Here is a 20,098-nt window from a genome sequence, read left to right as displayed (position 1 = left end):
GACTGAGTTAATGTGACATACTCAAGTTTTTCTTTTCCTATCAGGAGTATGGATAACGTACATTGTTAAGAATTTCCCCATAAAAGAACAGTAAAGAACTGACCGCAGGGTTGCCTTTATGTTACTGTAAAATTAACATTATTAAACTGTAGCTGAAATTTACAGCTTTGTACTATTAATGAAAAATACAGTTTGAACTGTTTTTTTTTTTTATTAATTTCACAGTATTTTACAGTTAATTTACTGTTTAAAGATACATTATATAGCTGTTTTTCACCTTTCTTTTACATTATCTTACTGATTTGTTTTAATGCACTATTTAGGTTGTATTTTTTACATACATTTTAATAAACTTTTTTTTTTTTTTCATGTACAATGTACAAGCCTCACATGTGCAGATCAGGTCCCAGAATTAAAAAAATACTGCATGAAACTGTTACTGATGATACTTTAGACAGTTGATCAGCAGTAAAGTGCTGTTTTTTAAGAATGCATTATAGTTCAGTTAAAAAACGGCCTATGAGCGTAATTTAACAGGTTTTCTTTTGTATTAACAGTAAAGCACTGTTTTTAGCAATAACAGGTTATTACTGTTGAAATCCTGCTGTAAATTAACAGCAATTGTTTACAGTGTGTATGTGATTATCACAGAGACCCAGCAGCGCTTCTACTCCATTGTCTTCCAGTAATATGATATATTCAGAGACTTTATTTTTGCATTATGAGTACTTTTACCTTTGGAACTTTAAGTACTTTTGTACGTTTACTTAAGTAACATTTTGAATGCAGGACTGTTACTTGTATCAGAGTATTTCTATACTCTAGTATTTCTACTTCTGATCTGAATTCTTCTTGCCCCACTGATTTGTCCAGGCTGACACACTGCTGAGAGGACATCTAATCAGTCAGGTGTGCATACCATGGGTGTGCTGCTACATGCATGGCTTTTCATGTGCATTATATCTATATATTCTTGTAATATTACAACTTTTTTTCTCGTGAAGTTCTGACTTTATCCTCGTAATATTACAACCTTTTTTTCTCGTAAAGTTATGATTTTATTCTTGTAATATTACGACTTTATTCTCGTGAAGTTCTGACTTTATCCTCGTAATATTACAACCTTTTTTTCTCGTAAAGTTATGATTTTATTCTCGTAATATTACGACTTTTTTCTTGTAAAGTTATGACTTTATTCTTGTAACATTACAAATTTTTCTCGTAATATTACGACTTTTTTCTCGTACAGTTATGACTTTATTCTCGTAATATTACAACCTTTTTTTCTCATAAAGTTATGACTCTATTCTCGCAATATTACGACTTTTTTGTCGTAAAGTTATGACTTTATTCTGGAAATCTCTGATTTTTTTCCCTCAATGACCGAGGAACCTAATACTCTGTAGTACATTGTCTCTTCTGCCCTCACTGCATTAGACTTATATACTATATACTTAGACTATAAACTGTGTTATCTTCATCTCCAGACAGATTTATTTTGTCTAAAATGTCTCTTTAGATAGTGCAGGTTGCTGTCCCATGAGTTAAAAGTCACACAGAGAGAGAGATGTGGTTGTCACTGCCCCTTTAACCCAGCTCTCCTCCCCTCATCTCTCTCGCTCTCTCTCTCTCTCTCCTCCTCCTCTCGCCGCTTTGTTGTCATAGTCTCTCTCTGTAATCATGGCTACTCACTCTACCGAGGAACCGTTCCCCTTCCACGGGCTGCTGCCCAAGAAAGAGACCGGAGCCGCGTCCTACCTCACCCGGTTCCCGGAGTACGATGGCCGAGGAGTGCTCATCGCTATCCTGGACACCGGCGTGGACCCCGGGGCCCCCGGCATGCAGGTAAATAAATGACCGGGCTGCCTCTCACTCACGTTAGTTAGCTACGGAGCTAGCTGCTGCAAAGACAAGGCCTATGGAAAGGAGGCTGCGTCACGCGTCATATCCCTTTGGGTATTGCACATGCGCAGTAGAATCTGGTCTGCACTCGTCGAAATCGAGCCAATCGTAACACAGCTTGAGTTACACTGCGCATGCGTTGTACCCCATTCCCAAAGACCCCTGTCCTCACCTTCTTCTATAGGCCTTGGTGCAAAGCTAGCTAAGCTGAAGGCCCGACTCATTCACATTCATTAGCACAGCAAGCTAACCTGCTAGCATTGATACACACACAACAACAACTGTGACAATTAGCTTCTTAGCTGCTATGACAACCAATGAAACACAACATAAGTGATGGCAAGTATTTTATCCTGCTGACAAAATTGTGTTTCGGTGCTAGATTCACTTACATGTAAATAACGTTAGCATGTTAGCATACCTGCTAGTTAGTTAGCATTTAGGCTAACTAACTAGCATGTTAGCATACATGCTAGCCTGACAGCTAACAGCTGAACGTGTCCTCTTCATTTCTCCTCCTCAGTAGTTACATGTTGTCCTTGTCAGTTGGTTAAATACAGTTTGGCTGTTGCCAGATTAGTAGTAACGGTAACGTTAGTAACAGTAACCTATGCTTAGTTGCCGGTTAGTTGCCGTGGTAACTAGCTAGTTAACGTTTCATATTTACGTTACTGCCAAGTCACACTATAAATCTATCTTAACTAGCTAACTAAACAATATTAACTTGAGTTAAGCTAAATAGATCAGAACCTGTTAATGTCCATACAGTTGTGTATGTGTTGCTAGGTTATGTGTGCACATCATTACACTAACTTAAGGTCAACCATCTCTTTCTTTAACCACCTTTCTTCAATGGTTCCTTAAAGGGCAGGATCTAAATCTGACTCTTCAGAGCCTGTAAACACACACAGTATGTATATGAGGGGGGCAATGCTGCTGCAATGCACTGCAGGTTTATTCAATGTCCAGGATGGTTTGTACATTACTTACTGTCAAGTTATAAATCTCCAGTCCTCCCTGATCAGGATAAGTCCCTGACTAAGATAAGATAAGATAAGATAAGATAAGATAAGATATACTTTTATTCTGGACTCCGTCCAACTGCAGTTACAAACACTAAATTAAAACAGCATCAACAAGAATAATAAACGATTCCACACAAGACAGGGAAACAGTTTCACAGAAACAGATGTTTCAACACAAACACAGTCCGCGTACATAATGGCACATACCATCACAGAATAGAATAGAATAGAAAGCTTTATTGTCATCGTATTAAATACAACGAGATTCACAGTTGCCACTTCTGGTCAGTGCTTTAAAACAAATACTTGACAAGACTAAACGAGGCCGATAAAACAGGTAAAACACAGTTATAAAGCAAATAAAACAGGTAAAGTAGATGCAATAAATAAATATAAACAGAAGTGTTACACTATAGGTATAAAATATAAAAATAGATGTAATGTAAACAAAGGTAGTTGCACTTGATGTGTATATTGCATCAAGGATATATTGCACAGACACACTGCACCATCTACCGTCTTGCCCGTATTGCACAGACAATAGCCCAGTATTACGCAGATGCAACATATTGCACTGTCCCAATTTAACATATTGCACATTGATATGGTAAATCTCCGTGGGGGAGAGGGTGAGGAAGCTGAAGGCCATGTTGGCTAGAGGGATTAGGGTCAGCATGCAGTTGTCACCATTGGTCTCAATGAAGTTGTGACGGGTAATGGCTGTGGGGTTGATGTGGTGCACTCTAAATGGTCGTATAAAGGCCTTTCCAAAGATGGGTAGATCCACTGATCCCCATGTATCCCCCCCCCGGTGAAAAGGTCCTGACTATGTACTATGCATCCCTGTTCAGCCTGAATTTCCTAATTGATTACTGATTTCTTCCTTCATCACTGCTTCTGTAGGTCACACCTGAGGGGAAGCCAAAGATCGTCGACATCATCGACACAACAGGCAGCGGTGACGTGAACATGACCATGGTGGCAGAACCTAACGATGGGACAATCGCTGGCCTCTCTGGTAGAACACTTAAGGTCAGTATACTAATACAAAAAATTATTAATAACAGCTGTCAAATAGGAAACAATCCATCACAGGTATTGCCCTACATCTGAAATAATTTTACATCGATTCTGTATGGCCCATATTAGAATCTAATTATACTTGACTACGTCATGACACTTGCACTTTATACTGTATATTTTTCTTCATTTTGTCTCTGTCTTTTTATGTCCTCCAGATCCCTCCTGCCTGGGTCAATCCATCAGGGAAGTATCGCATTGGAGTTAAAAATGGCTATGAGTTCTTCCCTAAGGCTCTCAAAGAAAGAATACAGGTAGGAAGACATGACATTGTTACTGTACTAGGTCTGTCATGGTTTTGCACAGATGGCGTCTCTTGATTGCAGTGTAACTACTAGGGATGTCACGGTACCAGAAATCTAGTAGTCGATACCAATACCAGTGAATTTACATGATTCTCAATATCAATTCGATACCACGGTAAAACCCCCCGAAAAAAACAATAAATCCCATGTAATTCAACACGCACTCCTTTTATTAAAACATTTGAACATTTAAAAAAACAGAGGCATGTAGCCTTTAAGTAACAAATAAAAAGAAACGTCTATTAACATTGCAAAACAGAACAGTGGCATGTAAGCCTTCAAGTATTTCAAACAAACAATAGTGTCTGGATGTCTGTCTTTGAGGTGCTTTGCTAAATTGGAAGTATTTCCTCCTTTTGGAAAGAAAAGTACGACGGCACCGTTACTGCACCACATACTGGTTTTTGCGAATCTATTATTACTCCTTGTAAATCCGCCTCGAACGCAGAGTACTTCCATACCCGACTCTTGCTATTTGTTTTCTCAACGAGTTGAGGCGGAGGTAGCGCTGCAGCAGCTGCCATCTTTCACGTCTCGTGTTGTTGTTTTCTTCCATGCTGTTACGGAGTTCTTCTTCTTCCTTCATTTCACGGCCGATGAGAACACTTGTAAGCGTATGCTGCCCCCATTCGATCTGGAAGAATTGCATCTCCAGTACCTCCGCTCTCGTACCAAATAACCATTACAGGCATCGTTCTGTACCTTTGGTACCGAAGAAAATGAGTACCGTCACATTTTCAGAATTTTGGTACCGAGTTGGTACCGAAGTATCGGTTCTCGTGACATCCCTAGTAACTACCTAGTATAGATTTCTTCCAGAGTGGTAAAACAAGAATGTATATTGTCGGAACATCTATTGGCTTGCCATCCACTGTGGATGTTTTATGGTACTTTTGTTGTTCTTTCATCTACTAGAAAGAGCGAAAGGAGAAGATGTGGGACCCACCACACCGAGCAGCACTAGCTGAGGTCTCTCGCAAGACAGAAGAGTTTGACCTCGCTCACCCAACACCCTCACAGGTCAGACCTACAAACTTGAGTTCTGTGAACTCGTCAGTGTTTGCGTGCTGTTGCTAGTCACAGTAATGTGGTGTTTCCTAATGTGATTTCTCACTCATTCCCTGCTTCCTCTCTCCAGATGGAGAAGTTGCAGAAGGAAGAGCTTCAGAGTCAGTCAGAGCTGCTGGCATCACTAGAAAAGAAGTACAGTGATCCTGGTCCTGTATATGACTGTGTGCTTTGGCATGACGGCGTCACATGGAGGCAAGTCATACCAACGGTTTTCCTCTTCATATACGCTTTTAATTACCTTTCTTCTTCTCTATCTACTATTGTTTACGGATACTATATTTATCCTTCACGTTGTCTGTTGCTGTTCTCTTTAGGGCTGTTATCGACACTTTAGAGAGTGGAGAGCTGTCCCAGTGCACTGTGCTGAGCTCCTACAAAGAGACGCAAGAGTATGCCACGTTAGGAATCGCTGAGATGCTGAACTACTCTGTTAATATTTATGATGAGGGAAACACCCTCTGCATCGTCACCAGTGGAGGTGAGGTATCCCAAAGCACATAATCCATCTCCATAGGTTATCCATAGGTTATGGCAGGGTTCGTCAGTTATGGCTGCATAATGTGTAGAAGTCCACGGCGTATTCTCCAGTCTAACTTGTTTGTGTGCTTTTCAAAGGGGCTCATGGGACACACGTGGCAAGCATTGCAGCAGGTTACTTCCCAGAGGAACCTGAGCGCAATGGTGTGGCCCCCGGTGCCCAAATCCTGGCTCTGAAGATCGGAGACACCCGCCTCAGCACCATGGAAACAGGCACAGGACTCATCCGCGCGGTATATTGCTCAGACAAATATAGATTAGCAGTTTGCCTACCTTTTTTTTTTTTCTCCCTTTTAATTTTTTCTCTCTCTTGTCACTCAAAGATGATTGAAGTCATCAACTACAAGTGTGACCTGGTTAACTATAGCTATGGGGAAGCCACCCACTGGCCCAATACGGGGTAAGTATTGCAGCGGGGGTGTGATTGTATGGGTTTGTTTTCTGTCGCTAATTTATGTCAATTTGTTTTTCAGGAGGATTTGTGAGGTGATCACAGAGGCTGTGCAGAAGCACAATGTTATATTTGTTTCAAGTGCAGGAAACAACGGCCCGTGCCTCTCAACGGTCGGCTGCCCGGGGGGAACCACCAGCAGTGTCATAGGTACATACGCTGATGACATGAGGGTTTTATTAAACCTCTAATCAAGTGTTTATTATTCAAGTCTACACCTTCCGACAAAATGTAACCTGAAGAGTGAAAAAAGCAAAACAACCAAAAAATTCCGTATATACAATGTTCTAAGACTGCTATTTTCTGGAAAACCGATATATGTAGCCATGATCACACTGGCTTCAGTTAATACATACCGTAGCCTATCGGTTAATAATGAATAACTACTTGTGTAAGTCAAAACATTTCTGTATAGTTTTTATTATTCACTGCAGGAAAGATAGAAACACATTATCTTTAGGAATCTTTGGAAGTCATTGTTATGAAGTAATTGGAACAAAAAGAAATTGCTAATTAATGGGTCGCCAAATGTACTCGGTTGGCTGTTAATATAAATTTTCTTTACATGTCTCCTTAATTACTGCTCCCTTCTCTTCGTAGGAGTTGGAGCATATGTGACTCCAGACATGATGGTGGCCGAGTATTCCCTGCGGGAGAAGCTGCCTGCCAACCAGTACACCTGGTCGTCCAGGGGCCCCAGTACAGACGGGGCTCTGGGCGTCAGCATCAGTGCGCCTGGCGGGGCCATTGCATCTGTACCCAATTGGACTCTTCGTGGTACCCAGCTGATGAACGGCACATCCATGTCATCCCCTAATGCCTGTGGCGGCATCGCACTAATCCTCTCAGGTGCGTCCAGGTTCACCATACAATACTAGATGTGGGGATATATTGCAGGTATGGAAGTGTGCCTGAATGCAAATCTGATGCTAATGTGTGATTAAAGGACTGAAGCAGAGCGGGATCTGTCCCTCTGTTCCTGCGGTGAGGAGAGCGCTGGAGCACACGGCTCTGAAGGTTGATGACATCGAGGTGTTTGCACAGGGCCATGGAATAATCCAGGTACCTCTTCTGTCTCGTAACAGTCTTAGTTTGTCTCTTTTCCTTTGTGCCGTAAGTGTTTTGCTTTATTTCTGTCCATGTCTCTGTGTGCCATCCAGTAATCGGTTCCCTTTCTTCCTCTCAGGTGGATAAGGCATTAGACTACCTCACTCAACACGCCTCTTTACCCACAAGCCAGCTAGGCTTCTCAGTAACTGTGGGATCACAGAGAGGCATCTACCTCAGGGACCCAGCCCATATTCTTACACCCTCCGATCACGGAGTAGGAATTGAACCCATCTTCCCGGAGAACACAGGTACTCTTCATACTTGGTAGCACACTCATCACATTTACAGCATTTTAATTTAGTGTTTTCATCTTTTACACCATCTGCCTTCTTCTATCGTCCACCACAGGAAACTCTGAGCGAATCTCCTTGCAGCTACACTTGGCGCTCACATGTGCCTCCCCATGGGTCCAGTGCCCCTCCCATCTAGAGCTGATGAACCAGTGTCGTCACGTGAACGTCCGCATCGATCCTGTGGGACTGAGAGAGGGAGTGCACTACACAGAGGTAGGGACAAGAACGAGAGTAGGACGAAAAGATGTTTCTGAGTCTATTCATGTTAATCTGATCACTTTGTATGTTTGTTTTTAGGTGTGTGGGTATGATACAGCAGCACCTAGCTGTGGCCCCCTATTCAGAGTCCCAATCACAGTCGTTATCCCCGCCAAGTAAGTTCTTACATCATATCGGATTTTTTTTTTTTCGTCGCTCTTCCAGCAAGAGGTTTGTGATTTTGACATCGCTCTCTCTTTCATCTTACAGAGTGACAGATAGTCGTAATCAGGAGTTGTGTTTCACAGACGTGCACTTCAGACCAGGCCAGATCAGACGCCACTTCATCACTGTTCCTCAGGGAGCCTCCTGGGCAGGTCAGTACAGTGTTTGCTTGAGGAAGTACCTTACATTCCTATTTATATTTGCTCAAACATTCCGCTTTAGTGAAGTATATTGTTTTTAGATTTCAAGTTTGGCCTTATTAAATGGATTTTCAGCAGGTCTCAACGCTAATTCTTACCAGTTGTTCAGAACCATTTTTGCATTTTGGTTTCCCTTGTTGGAAAGCTTATTTCCTGCATTTTTAAAAAATGTATATGCTGTGTCCCTCGGTGTCAGTGTAGGCTGTTCCTCCTACGCTCCTCTTGCCTTGGTGACTGAGAGTGCCGCTGTCAAATTGATTTATTGTTGATAACAAATGCAATATAGCATGAGGAAAAACATTTAAATCCATCAGAATTATCGAATAACCCACAAGTCAGTAGTAAGAGAGATGTGACTTGAAATTGCTTAAATGTGTTTTCTAAGTATAGATATATGTGCATAATCAAAATGTGGCTTTTTAATCTTTGACCCTTTTCCTCTTCTTGTCTTCATCTACATTCTCTCTTCTCCTTGTTCTGCTGTTTCTCACCTCTCTGTCCCCGTCTTGCTCCTGCAGAAATCACACTGACCTCTCATTCAGGAGACGTGTCGTCAAAGTTTGTCCTCCATGCGGTTCACCTGGTTAAACAGAGAGCGTACAGAGCTAATGAATTCTACAAGTTCTCCTCACTGTTGGAAAGAGGCTCACTAACGGAGGCTTTCCCTGTGCTGGTATGTATATTTAATTTATAGTATACGTTTATTTGACTGGGATCTTGCACATAAGTAATTCTGTTCACATACCAGAGTCGGCTAATAAAAGCTGCACAAGTGCCTGGAGTGGAAGTCACTTCATTTCATAGATGCATACATATGAAAATGACATAACAGTGGACTAATTTCTGCATGTTTTTTTCTCTCCTCTCCAGTCAGGAAGGATAGTAGAGTTGTGCATTGCACGCTGGTGGGCGAGCCTGGGTGACGTCACAGTGGACTACAGCATCTCCTTCCACGGACTCAACACTTCCCCCTCACCCATGCACATAGTAAGAAGAGAATCGACTTACAGATGAGCAACACTGACAAGTAAACTTCAAACCAGTCGGTATTAATCCTCTGTTTGTAACTCTCATTTGTCTGTGCTCAGCATGCCTCAGAGGGAGTGACGAGTTTTGATGTGTCGTCGCCTCTGAGGTACGAGGAGGTGTCCCCCACTATCACCCTCAAGTCTTGGGTTCAGCCTCTTAGGTAACTGCGCACACACACACACACACACACACACACACACATGTAGATTTTGTTGTTCCACATTAGTATAGTTCATTGATTCATCCTTGTTGTTGTTCTAGGCCCTTAAATTCAAAGATAAAAGCCCTGGGATTGAGGGACGTTCTTCCTAACAACAGACAACTCTACGAGATTGCCCTCACTTACAGCTTTCACCAGGTACTGCCAACACCATCACCACTTTCTATGAGAGGAAAATGCTGATTTTTCTCTGTGTGTATAATCTTCTTTTGCTCTGTCCTCAGCCTAAGAGTGGAGAGGTCACCCCCAGCTGTCCCATGCTGTGTGAGCTGCTGTATGAGTCTGAGTTTGACAGTCAGCTCTGGATGCTGTTTGATCAGAACAAGAGACTACTGGGATCAGGGGACGCCTATCCACACCAGGTACGCTTAGCCACATTAACATTACATGCTTTTTCTTTGCCAGATGTTCCTTCGTATCTGTAGTTGGTAGATTTCTTAGAAGGTAGGATTGTAGGATCATGAGCTAACACATCTCCCCTCTGTGTGTTTTACTTCTCCAGTATTCTCTGAAGCTGGAAAAGGGGGACTACACTGTGCGTCTGCAGGTCCGCCACGAGCTGTCCAGCGAGCTGGAGCGCCTTAAGGACCTGCCGTTTGTGGTTTCTCACCGTCTGTCCACCACGCTCAGTCTAGACATCTACGAGTCCCACCGGGCTGCCCTCATGGCCAAGAAGAAGGCAAACTCTCTCACCTTGTGCCCGGGTGCCACACAGCCCTTCTACATCACAGCCCTGCCAGACGACAAGTGAGTCAACTGAACTTGATTGGTACGATAGGCGCCTGATCACAGAACAGCAGAGACCTTCCAAAAATAAAATGATCCCTTTTAATTTCCCAGTACATATTTACAGTCCTCCATGCCACAATGGCACTGAGGAAGAAGCAGTTGTGACAACTGTTGATCCTTTCAGACTCTCACAATCTGAAGAAGACACATTACATCTGCTTTGAGATGAAGAGTGTGTCCTGTGTTAACAGAATATAATTGTATCATTGATCAAATATGTGGCGATGCTATCGTATCTTTAATGTTGTAGAATCAAGTTTATCGCTGGACGTTCAACTTGAAAAGGCAAAGTTGAATCCAGTTTCAATAGCCTCTGTTTAAAGGGCTAGTTCGGGTGTTTTGAAGTGTGATTGTATGATGTACTTATCTATAGTCAGTGTATTGCCTTAAGTAGATGACGGTAGGCATATCCCCAGTTTGGAGAAACAGACGGGAGTCCGCATGGGAGCAAAGCAATACAGTGCTGTGGACAGGGCTGGCAGCAAAACACATTTTAGCCACCTAAAAAAACCCACCTAAAAAAATCGATATCAGTTTGAGTGTACGCTATATTTAGAATATTTTCACTGCTTTACCTTGCCGTGAGACAGCTATGCAGTCTCTTTCTGATGGAGAATGGAAGCTGTTATCTATGCTCTTTGCCAAAACCATCAGACATTCACCTCGCAGAATACAGGGGTTGCTTGCCTACCGCTGCCTCGATCGGTTAGTTAGTTTGTGCTATTGTATGACTTTGGTGAATCCGAACTAACCAAAGTCACACAGTTATTGTGGTCAAATTTAGTTTTGTTCCCGTCTTCATTCCCTTTATCGCTGTGTTTCTACCTTTTTTCAGGATCCCAAAGGGGACGAGTCCGGGTTGCTACCTTTCAGGCTCTCTGGTCGTCCCGAAGAGCGAGTATGGCAAGAAAGCAGTGAGTGGCCTTATTTGTTGTTACCATCTATCCTCCAGAGCAATAGTCAATCCTGCTCCTCGGGATCTAAAGTCATGGTAATTTTCAGTCTCTAATTCGGGACTGTTACACATCGCTGTGTGAACACATAATAAACTACACGGCAGAATATATCTGGTTATTTACTCATTAAATATGTGATGCACTTGTTATCCTGAGGATCATGGGTGAAGACCAGTGCTCCAATGCTTGTTGCTTCTCCTTTATAAAGGTTTTATAGTTTCTGTCTGTCATTACCTCCAGACCTGATCTGAGTCTGGTGTGTTGCTTCTTAAATTGGTTTCTTTCCTTTTAGTTAATGCATGCCTTTTTTTTTTTTTTCACTTTTTCTTGTTTGCCTTTGTCTTGTTTGCCTTTGTCTTGTTTGCCTTTGTCCATGCTTCTGCTGTCAGTCCAAGAACACAATCTGATGTTGCTGATGCTATCACCTCTGTCAGATCTCGACACACTGGATGTGTCTGTTTATTGGCTCATTTAATTAGACTGCAGATTAGTAAGAATAGTTTTAGTTGCCAACATCATCAAAACAATATAACTCTTAAATCTGTCAGCCAGTCAGCGACTTCTGGACATTATTTTTACAATTTGAAAATGGGAAAAATATTAGTTGGGAATGATAAAGAAAACAAAAAATCTGTCTTAAATGACTTTGCTTCAGTTTCACTAGGGCTGGGTATTAACTGGCATACAGAATAGAAGTACAAATATAATGCCTTAGTTTCGGCAACAATACAAATATGATACTTCTTTTAAGCTTTATTATGAGAAATTTGAGTTCTTAAAATGAGAAAATACTCAGTACTTTTCATTTGTCAAGTATTTAATTCACACAGGAGTATACAAAGATGAGCTATTGTAGACTATTTATTTATTTATTGAATTAACAGAAAACAGGCTGTATTGCTGTGTATATATATATATATATATATATATATATATATATCATTATCAAGATATGTAATGACCTATATCGGGATAGACGATTTTGACCATATCACCCAGCTCTACTTTGTGCTACAGACACATTTTGGTCGGTACCAAAAAAGTATTTAAGTTTGAAACCCAGACCGAATGATCACATGTTGACTTCAGAGGGAAGTAAATAGCACACAAAAATGAACATCGTCCTGTAAGTAGCACAGCTAATATGTGCTAAATACTACTTTCTATTGAGCTGACTCAGAGGTGTGTGTGCAAAAAAAATACAGAAATTGATTTGAGTGAAATATTTATTTTAAGGGAATAACAAAAGTGTAACATTCACTGTGATTTGTGCAATACAATGGCAAATGTTTTATTTCTGGAGCTCATTTGCTCTATCTCTATGGGCTGCGGGTGCTCCTCTTTACATCGCTAAAGGGTGTTTTCATCATCAATACTTTTGTTTTAACAGCTTTCGTGTGTCTTCGGCTGAATTTGCCTGACTCAGTAGCTCAAATGTAAAGGTCTTCCTGTCAAACTTCAGCACCCATTTCATATTTTTTAAATGTTTTTCATATTGCTTCACATCGCATTGCTGAAGATCTGTTTTATTGTTTGAATCTCGCACGAGAAGAATTTTACTATCTTCAAGTCAAAGATTCACTGTGAACCCACATCGTATTTTACTGTAGTTTTCAGTTCTGCATGAAGATGCAGAGTTTAACCCTTGTGGCAGAGCAGACGTAGGAAAAACAAGTCGATCAGATAGATTTGTTAAATGTGAGCACAAGATAGAAAATCTGAGCTTGTCAGCAACAAGGGTTTACACCACTGTTTACCACTGTAGCATTTATTAAAGTGTGACAAGGTAGGTGGATTAGACTCTGAGTGAGGATGACAGATAAAAACATGAAGAAAGAGAGAATCCTTTTTGGTGTGTTTGTGTTGTCTCTTCCTCACTCTGTGTTATTCTGACCACCAGGGGCAGGCCTCTGCAAAACGACAAGGAAAGTTTAAAAAGGTACTGGATGAGCTAGAAACACTGTACAACAGAGCGTCCACTGCTCTCCTACCATCAGGAAATGGCTTATTCCTTACCTTAAAATGGGATCTGTTATATCTTCATTATGTCAAAGCATGTCATTATTGCTGTTCTGAACAATGCAACAGGCTATCCATAAGAGGTATTTATTTTTAAGTTTTCTGGTGGTCAGTACAAATTACCAATATATCTATATATATCTATAAATATCAACATCATAATGAACACTATTTTTTTTTAGCGTGTATAACTGGGTATTAAAAGCATTTTTCTTAACTGATTTAAAAGCGGGATAGCCGGAATGAGTTTGGAGTCATAGCCTGTCATAGACATGACATTGGTAGGAAGAGGGTGAGAGTTTGGGATGCTGAGTAGTAAAGCAGGTCATGGATTTTACTGAATGTATCGGTTATTACTTTTTGACTAAACTATTTTTCTGTGTGTTCATACAGGACATCGTTCCAGTTGTCTACCACTTAATTCCTGCTCCCAACAAAGCAAAGAACGGAGGCAAGGAGAAGGACAAGGAGGGAGACAAAGAGAAAGATGTGAAGGAGGAGTTTGCAGAAGCAATGAGAGACATGAAGATCCAGTGGATGACAAAGTACGCACAGTGACTCTTCTTTTTTCGCTCAGCAACACATTGCTTGCTTCTCCTTATTCTTTTCATTTTCACTTAACCGTCTGTTCCTGTTCTCTCTTCGCTGCTCAGGTTGGACTCCAACTCCATCTATGATGAACTGAGGGAGAACTACCTAGATTACCTGCCGTTGCATGTGCAAAGACTGCACCAGCTGGACTCTGAGAAGGTAACGGTGCACATCAGCAAGAGAAAAGGGGACATGGAGGAAGTTGGGAGTCTAAACTATGCAACTATCTCTGCTCACAGTTATATCTCCTCCTTCTGTTTGTGTTCAGGAGCGTGTCAAACGTCTGAGTGAGGTGGTATCAGCAGCCGACATCGTCATCTCCCACATCGACCCGACTGCACTGGCTGTTTACCTGACCATGAAGACAGACCCTCGGCCTGATGCCGCCTCTATCAAGACGTGTGTCTCACACACACACACACACACACACACACACACACACACACACACACACACACACACACACACACACACACACACATGCATACACACACACACACAATAGTATTAATACTAGAAATATGAATATAGTATATTAGAATCATTCATCAAGTCACACTCCATTGATGGTAAAGAGGCAAACAGAGCAGGAGACAAATTGGGTTAACCACACAAAAAGTAAATTATAGTAAAAGTCTTTAAATGCATTGACCATTACAGACTTGTGATATTTAACAATTTATACGGTTGCATTTTTCTTAAAAGTTATCAAGCATAAAACATGAACTCCTAGATACTGTAGCAGGGTTTCCCCTTACCGAGGTGGTAAGCCATCCAGATCCTGACACATCTCACCTCTTGATCAAGTCAGTTGGTATTTGACGGCCTATAAATGAACTACACTCATTAAAGGTACAGTGTGTAGGATTTGGTGGCATCTAGTAGTGTGAGTACTGAGTACCCCTCCACTCACTCCTACCTCTCCAAGACTGCGGTAACGTGAGCCGCCGAGTGCAAAACCATGGTAACGACGTTTGCCTCGTTCGGATGCCATCCTTACCCCAATAACACTACTTTAGGAGCAACGGAAGTCAGACGGCGGCTGGCGGTACCACGGTTTTGCACTCTGCGGCTCACGTTACTGCAGTTTCACAAGCGTGTCAGAGAACTACAGTGGCCTTTAGATAATGTAAAAACATGAAAGGCTCTCTCTAGAGGCAGTGTTTGGTTTTGTTCGTTCGCGGCTACTGTAGAAATATGGCGGCGCAGCATGGCGGACTCCGTGAAGAGGACCCGCTCCCTTTGAAGATACGAAGGGCTCATTCTAAGAAATAACACATTCATTGTCTCGCAGAGGAAAAGTTGAACTCATAAGCGTTAAACACACCCTTACTCAGTTCAGTGCACTCAGGGATTTTGTTGTTACAGCCTCACTTCGTCGTCTGGAGTAACCAGTAGCTTATGGTGGCTAATGTTAGCAAAACGTATGAGAGATATTGCTGTGTAACTGACATTAGTGAGTTAGTTTACTGTTACACAACATTTTAGCATTTACCACATCCAGTAATGGTCACTTGTGGCCACTGTTCAGCAGAAGTTACATAGTCTCACTTTAAATATATGGCATTTGTTGTGTGAAATAGTGCCTCTGCTCCTTTCCCCCTAAAGCTTCACTTTTAATTTCATAAAAGTGAATTGATCATTTTAAGGTGTCAGTGGAAGTGGCCCACCTCCGTAATAAAACACTGATGAAAACCCGGAGTAGATCACCCCAACAAAAATGACTGAACCTCGAGGCCTTAATTCTGACCTGTGTGTGTGTAACGTGTGTGTAACGTGTGTGTAACGTGTGTGTTTCAGTGACATGGAGAAGCAGAAGTCGTCGCTGCTGGACGCTCTGTGTAGGAAGGGCTGCGGTCTGGCCGACCAGCTCCTGCTGCCCCCCGCGCCGCAGGACGGCGCCGCTGCCGTCTCCTCTGGAGAAGCAGCTGCAGCAGAAGAGGAGGTTGTGGAGCAGGTGGCCAGCAGTTCTGACGACACCGTGCACAGCGTGGTTAAAGAGCTGACGGAGACGTTTTGGGATGTGCAGAAGTGGGCGGAGCTAACTGACTCCAAGGTGAGCAAAATGTTTTTAGAAAATGAAGCAAAGGCCAAAGTCGTTCCATTGAAATGAAGGATTGTATTTAGTTACTAAGTATTCTGATGTGATTTTATCTGCCATGTGAGATTAAAGCATAAGGCTGGCGATATTCTATGATCTTCTTTTTGTCCACAAAGACCAAAACCAACAAGGCGTCTCTCAGTACTTTCTGACTTTCTACTCTGTCTGTGGCATCAAGCCCACTGGTATCTTCTGAAGAGACAAATCTTTATAAAACATATATTATATATCTGTATAAATATATAATTTAATTTTCACGGCTGAATAATTTGTTAAAACAGCTTGGCACTGTAGTTTTAAGGAAACGTTACTTAAGCAGGAGTAAATAATACATTTGTTTGGGACCCTTTTCACCGGCTGATTCCTACTTGTTGCAGTAGTGAGTATTTACAGCAGCCGGACGGTGTGTGTGGGACTGACTCAAAATAAACTACAGTGCCCATGTTCATAGGAATGAAGGAACATGTCGCCCAGTGCAACAGTGTGGCTTGTTAGTAGGATCAATGCATTGTTGGTTTTGGTCTTTTCGTGGGATTTCCTGAATTACAAAACTTGTAATTTTGTATTTGTTGTCATCCCCTTACCTGTAATCTTTTTCTCCATTTTATAACTTTGTATTAATCAGTCATAAGGACCACACTTCTAAAGTTTGTACCTAAAACAATGTGCTTTCCTCTGGTTTGTCTCCTGATGGATGTACTGCATGTCGCCATAAAGCTAGCTACTTTGTATAAATTCAATTAGGGCTACAGCTTTCAATTTATTTTAGTAATCGAGTATTCTACCGATTATTCCATTGATTAATCGGATATAAAGTACTTTTGCTTTATTAAGGAGCAATAGTAAATATACAAAAGAGAAAATAAGATGGGTCTCTTAAAATGAACAACCAATCGGCTTCCTTTTTAGAAAAATCTACATTTTCATTGCTTAATTTGCATACAATAATATCTGTCAAAACTAAACCCATAGTGCATTTAAGTGCCATATTACATTCTGTTTTTAAATAAAACCTCTTCCGAAATGCAAACAAATAAATAAATAAATCAAATTACTTTAAAAACGTAAGCCTCGATGCAAAGAATTTGCATGCAGGATTTTTAGTAATTACATTACTCGAGTTACTTGAGGAATCGTTGCAGCCCTAAATCCAATAATGTATGTTTCTTTGTCTTCTGTTTTTTCCGCTGCTCAGGTGTTGATGTTTTCATACAAACACGCTCTTGTGAACAAGATGTACGGCCGAGCCTTAAAATACGCCTCAAAGATGGTGGAGGAGAAGCCCAGCAAAGACAACATGAAGAACTGCATCCAGGTACGAGAGCGATGACTATACTAGATATTTCTGGCAGCATACTCTCCAAAGGCTCAGTAGAAGGATAAAAAAAAAAAAAAAACACATTTGTGATTGAACAACTGTTAGCTAAATGTCAGCTTTGTTCCCTTTGAATCACTTTTTTGTTTTTGTTTTCCAGCTGATGCGACACCTCCGATGGACACACTGCGCCAACTTCAGTGAGAACTGGCTCCCTGTCATGTACCCCGCAGAATACACCCCATTCTAGACACAGACGCACATGCATGCATGAGCAGCATGGCCATACGCGGTCCGTTACGTGGTAACTTCGATACCATGTCCCTCAGGGTCACATGGTCTATTCATCTGGGTTTTCAAATTTAGATGTACTGTAGGTGGACACCAAAATGAAGGATACCGCTGAGTGTACGTGGTTTGAGGCACTGGACACCATACAAGGCGAGAGGGGATCGTGTTCGTCCCGTCTTTAAATATCTTATTTAAATCACAGTTCTGCAGACCATATGGCACAACAGTTCATGTGAATGCCAACGGCAGAAAAACAACAAATAGTTCAGTTTACATTTTTAAAATGCGCCAAACTTTTGCCCAAGGCTTGTTGATACCGTAGCGCAGTGCTTTCTTAGTTGGGTGGTGTCCTTTATTTTGGTGTCATCTACACATTTGGAGGCTTTCACATCCCCACTTATCCTCAGCGGTCCGGACTCCAATTCACAATAACCTAATTTCCTTGTGTAAATACTGTAAAATGGCCAGTGTGGACTCCAGGGATGCATCCCAAATCAAAAAAAATTAAACAACTGTGATCCCATATACTACTTTTGAAAAAAAATCGACTGCAGAAAAACTCATAACACTTCAGTGAGACAACAGGAGGACGTTGCTGCTGCACGATGTTTGGACGTACGGGGGCACACAGAGTCTACCTGATCCCTGAGTTAAAAGGGAGACACAACTTGATATTTTTTTCTTTGTTTTTTTAATGTTCCAGCCAGGCCGGGTTGATAAAAGTTAACATTTAGTCCCGACTGTCTTTTTAGGCTCTGACTCGTGTACACAGAACACAAAACAGTGTTGAGGTGCCTTTCTACATGTACCTTACCTTTTTTCTGATGGGGTGAAAAACGGTGCGAGGCTGCAGAATCGGTCGCGTCAGTCAACACTTTGACCCGTCACCTTTGGTGTCAGATGTGGCTTTAAAGCTCATACCTGCAGTATGACGTGTCTGTGCACTGTATGCAGGCCGTCAGTGACTTGTCAGGTAACGGGAAAGCCACAAACCCGCTTTCTCGGCTTCTGCTTACCTCCAGAGGTGTTGGCCACCCACTTCATACTGCAGTGACCTGAGCAGCACATCTGGCGGACCATCTTCACAGACCTCGCTAACATAACAGATGCAGTTGTGGGCAGACGAAGGATGTTTCAATGTAAAATGTTCACACAGTATTAGACGTTTCTCTGCAGCATTCAGAATGTTGCATTTGTACACAGTGTCATAAAATAATGTACATACACACATAACATAAAAATATTAAGATGCAATAGGTATATAATACAAATATTATTCTAATTGATGTATTTTGCATATATGCATGTCTTCTAGGGTGTAAGGAAAAACAATAGTTTTATTTGGAAGCAGATTTTAGGTTGTTTCAATTTGAAAGATTTTTAATCCCAAACAAGATTCTGACGATAATCCACTGTTGTTTTTTTCATGAGTGTGTGTTTGTGAACGACTTTACGTGTTTGTGAGAGCATATTTTGTGAACATTAACATTTTCTCCCTAGAGAAATGAAATGACAGCCAACTAGAGGGGGTTAAGCATGCATTCGTATCTTAGTTTGTTTTCTTCAGATACCTTCTTTACTTCAAAAGACCATGCCAGTGGTTTTGTATGTTTTATCTGATTTACTAGAAATCACATATTCTTTACATCACAACTAACCGTTTAGCATATTATGCTTTTTTAGATTCTTTTTAAAGGGATATTTCGGGTGTTTTGAAGTGGGGTTGTATGAGGTACTTATCCATAGTAGGTGTATAACCTACAGTAGCTGATGGTTGGCACGCCCCCAGTTTGGAGAAAAGGACCGGAGAACTGGAGCAAAGCAATATAGTGCTGTGGACAGGTCCAGCAGAAAAATATATTTTAGCCACCTAAAAGAAAGGCTCACCTGAAAAAAATCAATATCATTTAAGTGTACTCTATATGTAGAATGTTTTCACTGCTTTACCTTGCCGTCAGACAGCCCTTTCCGACGGGTAACTGAAGTTTAAGTGACACTTATCTATGCTCTCTCCAAAGCCAGCAGGCTCAGATGACACAAACAGTATAGATACGTTTCACTTTCAGCTCAGTTCGCCGTTGGAAAATGTATTAAATATAGCATTTTCTTTAGGTGAGCCTTTCTCCTAGGTGGCTAAGATATGTTTTTCTGCCGTCCCCGTCCACAGCACTGTATTGCTTTGCTCCGGTGCCGGTGCTCCTGTCTGCTGTCTGACAGTCATCTACTGTAGGTAATACACCTACTCTGTTAAAGTACCTCATACAACCACACTTCAAAACACCCGAACTATCCCTTTAATGGATTTTTCCAGGCAACTGTTTCTTTTCAATATAATAATTATAGGTGACTTTTGTAACCTCCATAGTGAACACCAAGTCTGCATTAAAAGG

At 41.4% G+C, this 20,098-nt stretch overlaps 1 protein-coding gene across 2 annotated transcripts; it reads left to right on the top strand.

The window, feature by feature from the left end:
• Positions 1-1,645: 1,645 nt before the first annotated feature.
• On the top strand, positions 1,646-19,111 carry tpp2 (tripeptidyl peptidase 2). 2 transcript variants are annotated; one of them, XM_074614653.1, is made up of 29 exons: positions 1,646-1,845; positions 3,831-3,959; positions 4,166-4,261; positions 5,228-5,332; positions 5,451-5,575; positions 5,698-5,861; positions 5,999-6,153; positions 6,244-6,320; positions 6,394-6,521; positions 6,972-7,220; positions 7,318-7,433; positions 7,558-7,729; positions 7,830-7,987; positions 8,072-8,148; positions 8,243-8,349; positions 8,916-9,070; positions 9,268-9,384; positions 9,486-9,586; positions 9,688-9,784; positions 9,871-10,008; positions 10,149-10,393; positions 11,271-11,349; positions 13,292-13,330; positions 13,804-13,955; positions 14,064-14,160; positions 14,270-14,400; positions 15,802-16,057; positions 17,298-17,417; positions 17,578-19,111. In XM_074614653.1, the coding sequence occupies exons 1-29, from the start codon at positions 1,681-1,683 to the stop codon at positions 17,665-17,667; spliced, it is 3,840 nt and encodes a 1,279-aa protein (XP_074470754.1). In that variant the 5' UTR covers positions 1,646-1,680; the 3' UTR covers positions 17,668-19,111. The 2 variants fall into 2 exon arrangements, with proteins under 2 accessions (XP_074470754.1, XP_074470755.1); XM_074614654.1 differs by lacking the exon at positions 13,292-13,330.
• Positions 19,112-20,098: the final 987 nt, after the last annotated feature.

The sequence above is a fragment of the Sebastes fasciatus genome, chromosome 2 (genome assembly GCF_043250625.1).
Source record: "Sebastes fasciatus isolate fSebFas1 chromosome 2, fSebFas1.pri, whole genome shotgun sequence".
Lineage (NCBI taxonomy): Eukaryota > Metazoa > Chordata > Actinopteri > Perciformes > Sebastidae > Sebastes > Sebastes fasciatus.
This window is presented reverse-complemented; position numbering and strand designations above follow the sequence as displayed.